General features: G+C 41.5%; 1 protein-coding gene across 1 annotated transcript in view; it reads left to right on the top strand.

The window, feature by feature from the left end:
- The window catches only part of PPM1H (protein phosphatase, Mg2+/Mn2+ dependent 1H), a 311,176-nt gene that overhangs the window by 253,334 nt on the left and 44,241 nt on the right, over window positions 1–13,601 (top strand). The window contains exons 7-8 of the mRNA XM_072655253.1: window positions 7,420–7,483; window positions 12,939–13,046. Coding sequence (XP_072511354.1) covers window positions 7,420–7,483; window positions 12,939–13,046 — 172 coding nt within the window. The remainder of the gene's footprint in view (window positions 1–7,419; window positions 7,484–12,938; window positions 13,047–13,601) is intronic.

The following is a 13,601-nucleotide window of genomic DNA, read 5'->3' as shown; positions in this document are numbered from 1 at the left end:
ATAGAACTCCGTTCAACACAGTGACCAGCCATGATTCCAGAGAACCCCCAATAAAGCATGCCACTCCGCTCCTGACGAAAAGGTGATGGACTCAGGGTGCAGAGTGAAACATATATTGAATGTGGCCAATGAGGGAATTTGTTTTGTTCAACTGTACATGCTTATCACTAGGATTTTGTTTCTGTTTTTATTTTTTTTTTCAAAGGGAAAAAAGGAGAGGGAAGTGGGAAGGAGAGAAAATGGATTTTTGCTGAAAATTTTTTTAATAGTTTAAAATTTTTTTAATATACTAGTTTAAAAGAAAAAAGAGTTTTAAGAGATTAATCATTCCAAGAACCTAAAACATCTGCCTGTTGTTTGAGGGCTATGGGTGTGTCTGCTTTTGACCCAGCCAGGTGCAAGTTACGATTTCATCCATCCTTCTGCTCTGGACAGACCAAACTCTTTTTAACTTTTCTGATATAGGAAAATACGAGGTAATAAAGGGCTGAACTAGAGTTGTGGAACTATAAATGTCAAGAAGGGGGTGGATTGGAAAGATGGACTTTAAGGCTTATATTAGATCTTTCTCATAGTGTCCCTTTGAGGCAGTATGGTGGAAATATAATTACAGATGAGGAACTGAGGCTTCGGAAACTGTGACTTACCCATCATCCTATTGATAAGCCATAGAAGAACTAGGATTCAGATCCCAGTCACTTGTTGCCAAGCCCCATGTACTTTTTGTATTCTGCCATGCTGGGATCCAGCTTATAATACCCTCCCCAAGTGGCTATATTGTCTCTGTTTGAACACTCCCCTAAACATCCCACTTGAAAACACTCATGAGATGGCCCATTCTGTTTTCAGAGTACTCTAATATGAAGTTTTCCTTAGATTGAGCTAAAATCTGTTTTCCTATAACATCTGCCCACTGGTCCTGGTTCTTCCATAGGTGATAGGATTTTGAGAGGTTAAATACTTTCTTGACATGAGTAAACTGGGAATTCAAATGTACGTCCTCTAACTCTTAAGTGAGTTATATACTTCATACCTTTATATACTGTACCACTGTGAAGATGGTAATCACACACATATGCTCTCTCTTTCTCCCCCTCCTTCTCCCTCTCCCTCTCTCTCTGTCCCCCGCCCTGAACCTTTCTCTGTCATAATCTAAACATCCCCAGTTCTTTTAACCCTTCCTTATATGATTTTTGACCCCTTGACCATCCTGATCAGCCTTCTTTGTGTGACCGTCCTAGAATACAGGCCTCCTCAGCGTCTGTCACACTCCCTATGCATTCTGACCAGTGCAGAATTCTGGAGAGGGTTACTTCCCTTGATCTAGATAATGTATTTATCTTAATGAAGCTTGTGCTTGCATTAGTTATCTTAGCAGCCATTCTGTTAGTACCACCGAGAACTTTTGGGTAAAAGATTCAAGGCTAAAGAAACAAGTTACATCATGATGGGAATATCCCACTGACAGTATCCAGAAGAGGGTAGGTAGGATGATGAGGAGGGGCCTAAAACACGTCCCATGAGCAGTGCTTAAAGTTCATGAGGATAAGGAGACATGTCCTTGGTGAGGACATGATAGCTTTTTTCAAATATTTGAAGGACTGTAGTGTGGAAGTCCCTTATTTTAAAAAAAAAATGCAGTTAAGCAAGAAAAACAAATATATTATCCCTGTCTGACCTGACTCGGGCCTGTCCCTGTTTGTGTTTAATGTCAAGACAAAATGAAATACTTGCAGATCATTCAGCAGTTGAAAGGAGGCTAACTTAGCCATAGCAGTGGTAAAACAGTGCATGGCTAGAAGCAGCTCTCCTGTTCTTCATACTGAAATATGTTTGGTCAGCAGGGCAGAGTGTGGTAGCTTGCATGGCTGTGGTGATCCAGCAGGTCTAAAGGGCCACATCACTAATTTCTGGACCCTTAGATAACCAGGAAGGCACATCAATATGGCCAGAAGCCACCAAGAAACCAAGTCAACAGAGGTATGGCTTAAGTCTTCCCTTTATGCACTAAGATGTTTGTCCAGACTTCTTTCAAAATGCTGGTATTAACCACTGACTGTTTTACAGTTTAAACATTCTTGATCCCAGAGTGCAAAGCCATGCCTAGGTTTGTTTATACTCCGCTGGACCTGTGGTCTCATCAATGGGAGTATTCTCTCTGGCCCAGCAGGTCTTAACCTGTTCATGGCTGCCTACCTTGTGCCCTTCTTAGTCATGTCTTCCCCTAATTTCAGAGCAGGGAAACCATCCAACATTCTTAGAAATCCTGCCCATGGTCTCTCTTAACGTTATGTACAGAGCTGAGCATACAGACTATCCATTGGTTTCCCCTTACTCTCATTCAATGATCAAGCCATTTGTCTAAAACTTTATGAGATTTTAAAAGAAAAAAAACTAAAAAAGGGAGGCTTGGGATTCAAGAACTTATGAGAAATGATGTTGTCTGGGTAACACCAGCCCAAAAAGTCTCTGGGAGCAAATGTATTGGACTTTCTCCCACTCATTCACACTTGCTCCATTTTGAATTCTGATTCACTGAGATGGGCGATAGCCGTATGACATATTTTTAAAGAGAAAAAAAAAGATAATGGCAGCGTACAAGGAATTATTCTTTTTTTTTAAACATCCCACTTGGAAAGGTAACAGGTACTGAGGTGTACCAGCTGTGATGTTGGTAATTGGCTTGTTCCTGCCTGTGAGCCTGCCAGCATAAATGCCCGTTTTTCAAAAAGGGTAACATGGCATCAGTGGTCTAGAAGTTCTGCTGTCCTGTGAGACTTAATTTACTTCACCTGGGTTAGGATTTTATTCAGAGAGCAGTTTTCATGAAATTTTCAGGGCTATTAAAACTACCCAAGGTCTGTCTCTGTGGAGCTCAAAACATTTTCCAATCATTGAACCAGTAGTCACTCTCTATTTCCTACCATATTAAGTCCAAATTCCTCTGCCTGACTTTCCAGGATCTCCATCGCCTGACCTCCTCAGCCTGCTTATGTAACCTCATTTCCCACTACTCTCCGGCTCAGGACACAGCTTGGCAGAACCGTCTGCTACTGGAGTTAGGCAGAATCTTAGATATCATCTACCTCATTGTACGTGATAATAAATAATAATAACATTGGTGATAGCTAGCGTTTATATTACACATTAAGGTTTGCAAAGTGCTCTACAAATATCTCATCTAATCCTCACAACTACCCTAGGAAGTAGATGTTATTATTACCCTCATTTTATAGATGAGCAAACTGAGGCAGGCAGTAAATAAGAGCCCAGGACGAGATTTGAAATTGACTCTAGATTTAGCCCTCTTCTCACTGCACAGTCCATTTGAAGAAACTTGCCCGAAATCACCATAGCTAGCATTTGGCAAAACCAGGCATTTAATCCACTTCTGACTATTTCGTGTTCTTTTCCCTATTCCAAGTTGCTCTGCTCCAGTGAAGCCAGTCTCTTCCTGTTTCAGAATGGGCCAGGCTCATTGCTCCTCCTGATGTCCCCCTTACTTGGGCTGCCAACTGTTCTATCTACTCAAATCGTCCCCACCCTTCAGGACCCAGCCAAAGCTTCACATACTCCTGGAAGACTTAACTGGCCTCCCCAGCTCGTAATTGTCTCCCTTTTCTGAATCCGTAGCAATAAATCACTGATTTAGATATGCAAACTGATGGCCTCGTGTTGGTTACTTAATCATTACCTAAATGTAAGTCCTATTTCCCCAGGTAAACAGTTTCTTGAGGACAGGGGCTATATTGCTGGGAGAGTGCTGTGTGTCTGTCCCACATAGGGTGAGGCACATACTTGAGGGTTGAGTAGTGGAATAATTTTACTGATGCCAGCTGATTGTGTAGCCTGCAAATTCATTCAAACCCTAAGAAACCCTGAAAGTATTATAAAAAATAAAAATAAAAAAACTCTCTGTTCGAAGACTTTTATAGCAGCATTATATGTGGTCATAGAAATATTGGAAAAAATCTAAACTGCCAACAAAAGGGAGATGGTTAAATAAATGCGGGCATATTAATCTAAATCCATTAATAGAATATTATCATGCCATTAGGTAAGCAAGAAAAAGGAATATATTGAAACCTGGAAAGAAGTTAGTGAAATACTGCAAAGAGGTAAACGCAGAAGCAGAGGGCTAAAGGGCTCGCTACCCTCCACACCAACTAGGGTCACTGGAGAGGCAAAGTGAATTCAAATAAATGAATAAACCAAGACTCCTAATGATGACTTAGGAAATGACTGGAAAATGGTGAGCGAATGCATTGAAATTCATTAACTGTAAATCAGCACTAGGCAGTGTTAGTTGGTTTTGCTGATGTTCCAAGTTACATTTATAATAAAATAGAGATAGAAGATAGGAATTAGACCTGTAATTTCATTAGTATAGGGAACTCCCACATGAGGAAAGCACCCTCTCCCAGTGTGGGTCAGCACCTTCTCTACAACTGAGAGTTATTTGAGGTGTTTAGACTTAAAATCAAGTCTTCCTAACCCCAGGTCTGGTTTCCTAGCAACAGGAGGTATGGGAGGAAGAGAAGGAAGAGAACAGAACCAGAAACAGCCAGTGGCCTTGGGCGTATCTTTGTTCCTGGAGCTGTTAGGTACAGCTGTGGTCCTTGGCTAAGGTTACACACCTGGGTGACTAGAAGAATAGTGATGTCTCTCACAGAAATAGGAAAGGTTAGAAGAGTGGTAGGGTTTTGGGGGGGTGCAGGAGGTAGTGAATTCTATTTTTGACATACGAGTTTGAGATGTTTCTAGGACATCCAATTTGAAATGTCCAAGAGGCAACTGGTAATGTAGGACTGGTGCTCAGGAGAGTGACTGGGGCTGAATATGTTGGTCTGGGAGTTATCAACGTAGAAACGATCATTAAACCCATGGAAGCTAATGAGTGTAGAGAGAGAAGATTAAAGGACCTGATTTAGAGCCTTGATGAACACCCATACTTAAGGGAAGTGGTCTGGTTTATGAATCAGCAAAGGAAACTGAAAGGTGGTTAGACCGACAGCAAAAGAACCAGGAGAGAAGCCAAGATAAGACAAGGTGGTCAGCAGTATCAAGTGCAACAAATAGTTTAAGAAAGACAAGCAGAATTGGGAGAAAAGAGTATCAGATGTGACAAGAGATCATTGGTAATTTGGAGAGATCAATTTCAATTAAGTTATGATAACAGAAGCTAGAGGTGAGGAGTGAGTGAGAGGAGAAGTGGAAACATTGAGTATAACCAGCCTTATTCAGAAGTTTGGCTAAGAAAGGGAGTGGACATACACTAATGAATTGTGATTCTTAGAGTACTCCCAAAGGCACAAGTTAGCTCAATGCCCCCATCAAGAGCAAGAGTTTTTCCCAATTTCATTGTGTAGATTTCCCAATTTAAACTCTACGTGGACTGCTTTCACTTGTGCATAGTTCATGGAGACCCCTCAGCAAATCTGAATTCCAACTCACCTTTGGATTAATCACCCTTTTATTCCCACTTGATCAAATGAGGTAATATATGTAAAATGTAAAATGCTTTGCAAACTACGAAGTACCATATAAAGTTACCCGGTGATGGTGGTGGTAGAGTTCAGCATGTCATTGGGAACAATTACCATTTTGTTATTCACTTAATAGAATAAGGCAGTGAATTTTGGAAAAGCTTCCAAGAAGTTGGATGACGGGCTAGCTTCCTAACTTGACCCATTATTTAATTGGCCTTCACAGCATCTCTCTGAAGCAGTGATTATCCTGATTTTGTAGAAAGAAAGACTCTGATCAAGAAGCTCGTTTACTTATTGAGACCAGCAGAACTCTCTTGACTTTCACTCCAATTGTCCACCAGACAGCCCTTCTGAAACTGGGGGGTGTTGTCAGCTGTTGTGGGTCTTCTTTCCATGCATTCCTAAGTTCTAGGTCACTCTCAGAGCACCTCCTTTGGTTATATTTCTTACTTCCTGGCTAGCAAGATGGCAAAGAATGGTTTTGTTTCCTTGCCTCAGATGTGGGGAAAGTGGCGTCTGACCAGCGCCATCTGGGAATGATGATGGCAGTTCATGTGAATGTAACACTTTTCTAGTTGCAGAGTACTTTATATACATTCTCTCTCTTTATCCTCACAGCAACCCTATGAGATGAGTCATTAAAGCATTATTGTTCTCGTTAACTTTGAGTCCCAGATGAGTAATGAGGCTCAGAGAGATAGATCACTTTCCCAAGGTCACCAGTGGCAGAGCAGGCACTGGTGAGTCCATGTCCAACATCCCTTCCAACTAAACCATTGAAATTTAAACTTGCTTCTCATTCTGTCCAATATGTTTTGGAATTATTGCAAGCCAAAAAATTTATTCAAACCTTGAGTACCTCAACCAGGCCAGAACCCACCAGGGACCCACTTCAGTCCCACCATAGCTGCCCAGATCCCAGTAAGTGCCCAACAGGAAAGGCTGTGGGGAGCCCTTTATATCTCTCCCACTGTAGCTGCCATTACACAGTTCCTACTAGGCATTGGAAAGCCACTCCCTACAGGATAGTGACCTTCCCCCTCCCCCCCCATTTACCTCCTGATATAAACTATTAGAACCTTACATCATCCCAATCTTCAGGAACATTTTCCATTATACCACTTACAAAAGTAGAGCAGCACCAGCTCTAGTCCTTCCAGTTAAGAGAAGTGACTCATAGGGCCTTAACCATCTATCTGCGCCCCCCTCCCCCAGTCCTCCCAAAGGGCAGCCAAGTCCTATCATCTGCTCTGCTTTTATGCCCTCCAGTTCCTAGGGCCTTTCCTTCTGCATTACTGCCAAGTGTGAGGTCTCCCCTAATCAGAATATGGCTCCTTGAGAACACAGAGTGTCGATTCTCTCTGTTTCTATCCTCAGTGCTTAACACAATTCTCTGAACATAGTAAACACTTAATAAATACCCTTCTTCCATTCTCTCATGCTCAAGGTCAGATATACTCTAAATATCCATTTTCAAACCACCTTGAGGGGAAGCTAACTTTTGTGTAAACAGCCCCTGGGCTGGAAATTGGAACCATTTCATACTCCATCCACCTATGCACTCTCACAATTTCAGATTGATAGCAGGCATCCAATCCTTGGTTTTTGTCATTTTATTTTACCGAACCCCTAATGCTCTGGACTGAAACCTCTAGCTAATTCAATGTAGCCATTTATTTTTCTGCAGCAAAACAGCCTAGTTTCACATTTAAATACTTGGCATTTTCTAGTTTGCCCATTTCTTCTTTTTTTTTTTAAACACAAATCGGTGGATAAAATAATTCCATATAGCAAAGGAGATTGGCAGTGTAGTAAAAGAATGAAATCTCTAGGAAAATTGAGTACCTAGCCACCTGTGTCAGGGCAGTGGGTCACTAATTGAGTGCAAACCTCTTTTTTTTTTTTTTAAATGTTGTTTATTCCCCCACAGGGCATACAAAACCATTGAGGATGATGACCTGAAGTTTCCACTTATATATGGAGAAGGCAAGAAGGTAGGCATTGTGTTTTCACTGAATTGAAAGGATAAAGAAGTCTTCTCTCCACCATTATGTTTAGCCCATGGCAGTCCTATGTTTTCCACTCAGTATTTCTCTGTTTGATCATTTTGACAGCCTGAAAAAATGGCATATCAGCCATAAATCGGCCTCCTCTATTGAGATATGGTTGGTGAGGGGTGGAAAGGACAACGGATTGAAAATAAGTTTTACGACAAATTTTGTCACTTCACTGTTGAGTTTGTTTTTGTTTTCGACGTGCAGCCAGCACACAACATGAAATCTGAGGCTTCGCTGTAATTAAGCCCACAACGAGATTAACTTAAATTAATTACTGCTGATGTGCAAGCAGACACGGAAACCTCTGTTAGTAAAGCCTGTGGCCTCCTGAGACAGTTAGGTGGGGGAGGACCTAGTCCACCAGCATGGACCCCTGCTTCGGGCTCTGCATCTTCAAATGATCTGTAAACAAAGGACTGGAGGTTGAAATCCTGGAGGTTAAGGGGGAGAGCTGAGTTCATGCTTCAGTGAGAAACTCAGGGCCTCAACTATTGCCTCGCCTTGACCAGCATCCTTGTAACAGGCATCAGTATATTTAGCGTTTACGTGAGATGTTGGATGAAGCCAGAAGAGATGGGGAATGACCACAGGAAGCAGAGTTTCAATGAAATCCTGCCATTTTCAGCAGATGTTGATTCCGTATGTGTCTGTTACATTTTAAGCCCAAAGGTATCACTGAAGTTACAGAGACAAAAACAAAGTATCCCTGGCCTTTGGGAGCTTACATTCTACTGGGGGATATGACACGTCCCCCAATAATTAAATAGGAAACCGGTTTGAGACAGGAGCAGGCGCTAACAATTTGGGGAAGGGGCAGAGGATGTGATCAGGAATGGTGCTCAAGTAGGAAGTGCCACCTGAGCTGAGAACTCATGTCTAGGCAGAATCATATTTTTAAGCACTTAGCTTTGATAGGGAAAAGATGAATCACAGGGGAAAACGTGGATTTTGTTTTTAAGAATTAACAGAATGTTGTCTGAGGTTAAAATACATCTAGCCTCTGTTTTCCTACCCCTGTTCCAGCTGGAGTGATAGGTTAACTGAGGGTGATTCTTCAGAAACACTGTAAATGAGGGTGGGCCCTTCACCACCAAGACAAAGTGTACGTGCCCAGTTCCATGAGAGGTACCCTAGGACAGCAGAGGATGGGGTTACTCTCTGATCTCACTGGATTCAGATTCTGACCCCGGAACCTTCTGATTAGTATGATGAGGGACCCAGCTGTCCCACATACTCTTCAGTATGTATCTATATAGGAAAGGGGAGAAGGAAAGAAGCATTAATACAGTGCCTGCCATGTGCCAGGCACTGTGCAGAGTGCTTTTCTTTTTAATCAATATTATCCCGTTTGATCCTCACAACAACCTTGAAAGATAAGTGCTGTTATTATTCCCATTTTACAGATGAGGAAACTGAGACAGACAGAGGCTAAGGGCTTTGCCCAGGGTCACACAGTGGATAAGTTTGAGGCTAGAACTCAGGACTCACAGGCTAGAACTCAGGAATTCCCGACTCTAGACTGTCTGCTGCTCCAACAGCTACCCCCTACAGGGCAACAAGATCATCGATGATCAGAGTTTTTTTTCTAAATGAAAATCTCTGGAGGAGGAAAAAAAAAAGAGAATGTATATTAAAAAAAGGAAGGAGGCGGCCTTACTCAAGGAGTGAGTTACTTCACTTCTCTCTGCCTCAGTTTTCTCATCTGTAAAATAGGGTTAATAATAGCACCCATTTCCCAGGGTTGTTGTGAGGATCCAATGACATATTTGTACATAGTAAGTACTATGTAAACGTAGGATGGCACAGTGATAATTCGGTAGCCCCACGAGGCAACAAGAAATATTGGCATAAACTCAAAAGATTGAAAAAGGAAGAGGAAGTGTTAGTATCCATTATCAAAGATAACTATCCAGGAAAGGAGGTCAAGGAATGATCATTTCAGTACCATCAGACTCCCTGAAAATGAGGAAACCATATTTTTTTGGAGGCATTTGGGGTTTAGTGACTTACCAAAGGGTTACACAGCTAACATGCATCTCAGGCTGGATTTTCAGGTTGTCCATCCACTATGCCACCCAGAAGCCTTTGAAAATTATATTTCAAGAAATCATAACAGAAATCTATTTGTTAGATCTAATAGAATCAGAGGGCAAAATGAGAATAGAACAGATACACTAGTCACCCCAGAGAAACTCTATGCTTGAAAACACCCAAGGATGTCATAACTAAATTGTAAAGCTTATGTGTTAAAAATAAATAAATAAAAATAAAAATGCTACAAGCATCCAGAGGGAAAGAATTCAAGTACTGAGGAACCACAGTACAGATTGCATAAGGGTATATGGTACAGCTGCTATTTTAAAGGAGAAGAAATCTTGAAATATCAAATAGCTTTTTTCAGAAGGTTCTGTGATCCTTAAAGACAGAAATTTAAGTAACATAAAAACCCAAGAACTGGGTGTGATTTTGTTCTTTTTTGTTGATTTTAAAAGAGGGAAGGAAATGGAGGAAAAGAGAAATACATAAGGGAAGCAATGAGGAAGAAGGGAGAGGAATTTGCTTTTTCTCAGAATTAGAGTGCATGAGAAGAGTGTAAAAAGATGGGGGTCAATGGACATCTCATGAATCTTACTCTTCTCCAGACTAGAAGATGGAGGGTTATACACATAACGGTTTGGTGTCTAAATACTCTAAACAACATGGAAATAGGAAGAGAGAGGGCAGAACCTAGGAAGGAGTCACCAGCAAAATGAACCAGCTTCAGAGGATCGGGCGACCACAGTGCAGTGGAGCTTAGAGTTAGGAAGACTCCTCTTCCCAAGTTGAAATCTGGTCTCAGACACTTACTAGCTGTGTGACCCTGGACAAGTCACTTCACTCCGTTTGCCTCCGTTTCCTCATCTGTAAAAATGAACTAGAGAAGGAAATGGCCAACCCACGCTAGTACCTTTGCCAACAAAACCCCAAAGGGGGCTACAGAAAGTGGGACACAACTGGAAAAGCAAACTAAACAGGTCAGAGGTGGGTCACTAAGTGACTTTTAAAAAGAGATCAAAAGAGGAACACACAGCTTTTACAGTAGATTCCTGGTGTCGATCTCATTCTCTCCTTTACTTTCTCTTTTGTAAAGACAAAGTGGGGGTGGGGGGGTCAAAAGGCCAGATTCAGAGAAACCTAAGAAGATCACAATCTACTACAGACCAAAGTCAACAAAGCCAGGAGAACAATTTTTGTGCGGTGACTACAACACTGTGAGAGAAAACAGTTCTGAAAGAGCCAACCAGCCTGTGGAGCAGTTTGCTTGACTACGGTTAATTTATGACAAAAGAGGACTTTTGGAGAGAGAGGGGAGATTGTTGTAATAATGATGAGAAAAAGAAAGAAAGAAAAGAACATCCGTGAAACGTTTTTTCAGATATGCAGAACTGAGAACAGCTCAGAAGAGGACACGGACAATCATGACAGTGTTCATTCTATCATGTTAAATTTCATACATATTTTTTTAAAAGTATACATTAGGATTTGCAGTTTCATGGAAGATCTTTTTCTTTTCTGTGCACTTGAAAATGTTTTTGTTTGCTGTTTATTAAGTTCATAGTAAAAAAATTTTTTAAGGAAACATAAGCTTCTCTGTCATCAGAGGCTCAAATGTGTTTGATTTACTCTCTTTAACTGAGGCAATAAAGTGGTCATTTCTACATTTTGGCAAAATTTCCAACAACAGAAGTTGAAATAAAATGTTTCCTCACTTAACCAGAAAATTCAAAAGACTGTATTCATTCCTGAGCATTTTGTTGACTCAAGGCTTTGCCCTTAGTAATTTGCAGAGAGCACCGTATCATCAGATGTGCAGTGGTCAACAAACGTAGTCGTTATTGGCCTTGATCTCAGCCGGCGCAGTGAGACATGGCTTTAGCATCACGCTGAAGACACCAGGGTTTCATTTTACTGCTCTTGCTCTTCTTGCTGTAATTCCACAATGGTCTACACCCAGTGGTTGGGTTTTTTTGACTGGACTACAAAAATGTATAGTCTTAAAAATATTAAAGTTAAATAATCTTAAATTTTCCTCACATAACCTACGGGGTTTCATTCTTCTGTCCTCCCTTCTGCCCCTCCTACTTTCCAGAAGTTTCATGCAAAGGCAATTATTGTTTATTTTCTCTTATTTTAGGAATTTGCGCCTGTAGGATCTGTACTCTTTGTAGGACAAATTCATTAACGAGTAAGCAGACACAGCAGAGATTTCTCTGGATTCAAAATGTCTTCAGCCAAAGAGCATGACACTGAGAATCAGAATAGCAGAGTCAGATGAAGCCTTAGGAATCATTTAGCCTAATCTGTCTCCCTACGTAGGAATCCTTTCTACACCATCCATGACAGGTAGCCAGTCTGACCAGTATGCATCCATATTTTCTAAGGTAGGACAGAAGGGGATTCCCATTACCTCCTAACACAATTTAGTAAAAACACCTAAAACTCACTTCCATTGTAACATAGTCCTTCCCTGAATCCAAACCTGGGTGGTGGTGTTCAGTTATTCAGTCATGTCCAACTCTCCATGACCCTTTTTCAGGTTCTCTTGGCAAAGAGACTGGAGTACTTTACCATTTCCTTCTCCAGCTCATTTTACAGATGAGGAAACTGAGGCAAACAGGTTTAAGTGACTCGCTAGTAAGTATCTGAGGATTTGAACTCCAGGCCTAGTGCTCTATCCACTGAGCCACCCAGTCGCACCAGTCTGAGTGTGGGTGGGGATACAGCGTATTGTTGAATGAAGGAAGGATTGAGCATTTAAGTGCTCACTTTATGCTAAGCATTTGGGAGACAAACAGAAAAAATGGAGACAGTCGCTGCTCTCTAGTTGCTCACAGCCTAGAGGGAAAGACAACACATAGAGAAGGCTTCAGCTGTCACTCCAATAGAGAGAGCCCCCTAATCTTTAGGGGAGAACCACAGTGCAGGTGGTAATGCATCATATTTAAGATAAAATCCTGTATCTTTGTGATGCTAAACTGTCCGACCGATCCAGTGTCTGATAACCAGAGCCATCTTTTCTGGGTTTTCGGTGGCTGGGATGGCAGCAGTGGTTGTTGATCTGAGAATTAGAATCTTGAGCAAAATGGGTAAATAGCAGCCACAGAAATGAGGAATCAAAAGATGAACATCTGAAAATAGCAGAGGAAAAAAGGTGCAAGGTTATAGTTGATAGCCAAGGAGATGGAAAGATTGACAGGAAGAAGTGGGACATTCTGTTTCTGCTCTTGGCAGCTATGTTATTATAGCTACTTTTTGAATGGGCTTTTTGGTGGTTGCTTTGTGGGGTGTGTTTTTTTAGGGGAAGGGTATCTGTGTCTGAGTGCTCTGGATGACCTCCTTCTCCTCCTCCTAGGCACGGGTGATGGCCACTATTGGTGTAACCAGGGGACTTGGGGACCATGACCTGAAGGTGCATGACTCCAACATCTACATCAAACCATTCCTGTCTTCAGCTCCTGAGGTACAAGATGACTTGTGGAGAGGGCGGTGCTTGGGTGGTATGCCTTTAGAAAGAAAAATGCAACTCATTGTCCAGTAGAAATGTACACTTTCCTCATTTCTACTATTAGAATTTACCCATTTCAACAAACATTCATTAAGCCCCTGCTGCGTTCAAAGCTAAAACCAGAAGGACCTGGCAGGATAGAGCAGTGGACCCTTTCATCACACACACCCCTAACTAAAAAAATCTTATGTATCCCCAGTAGATTTATATTTTCTTATAAATTGTAGATGCAGTACACTTTGGTCATGTGCTTTAATGACCAGCAGAGTTGGAAGAGATGCTTGTACATCCAGTTTGAAAAAGAACATGATGAGCAGTTCTTTCTTACTTATAGGACACTTCTTTCGATCCTATCCACCCATTATAGAGAGAGTTTTGTTGAAATTCTTCTAGTAAATTTCCGTTTTCCCTGAGGGAATTAATGCTGAGATGTTACCCCAAAAGCCATTCCCCAGGGGAGAAGTGGTCCAAAGACATGAATGATTTCATGGAGATGAATTGTAAATCGGT

The sequence above is a fragment of the Notamacropus eugenii genome, chromosome 3 (genome assembly GCF_028372415.1).
Source record: "Notamacropus eugenii isolate mMacEug1 chromosome 3, mMacEug1.pri_v2, whole genome shotgun sequence".
NCBI lineage: Eukaryota > Metazoa > Chordata > Mammalia > Diprotodontia > Macropodidae > Notamacropus > Notamacropus eugenii.
The sequence above is the reverse complement of the archived record's forward strand: the minus strand, read 5'-3'. Positions and strand labels throughout refer to the sequence as shown.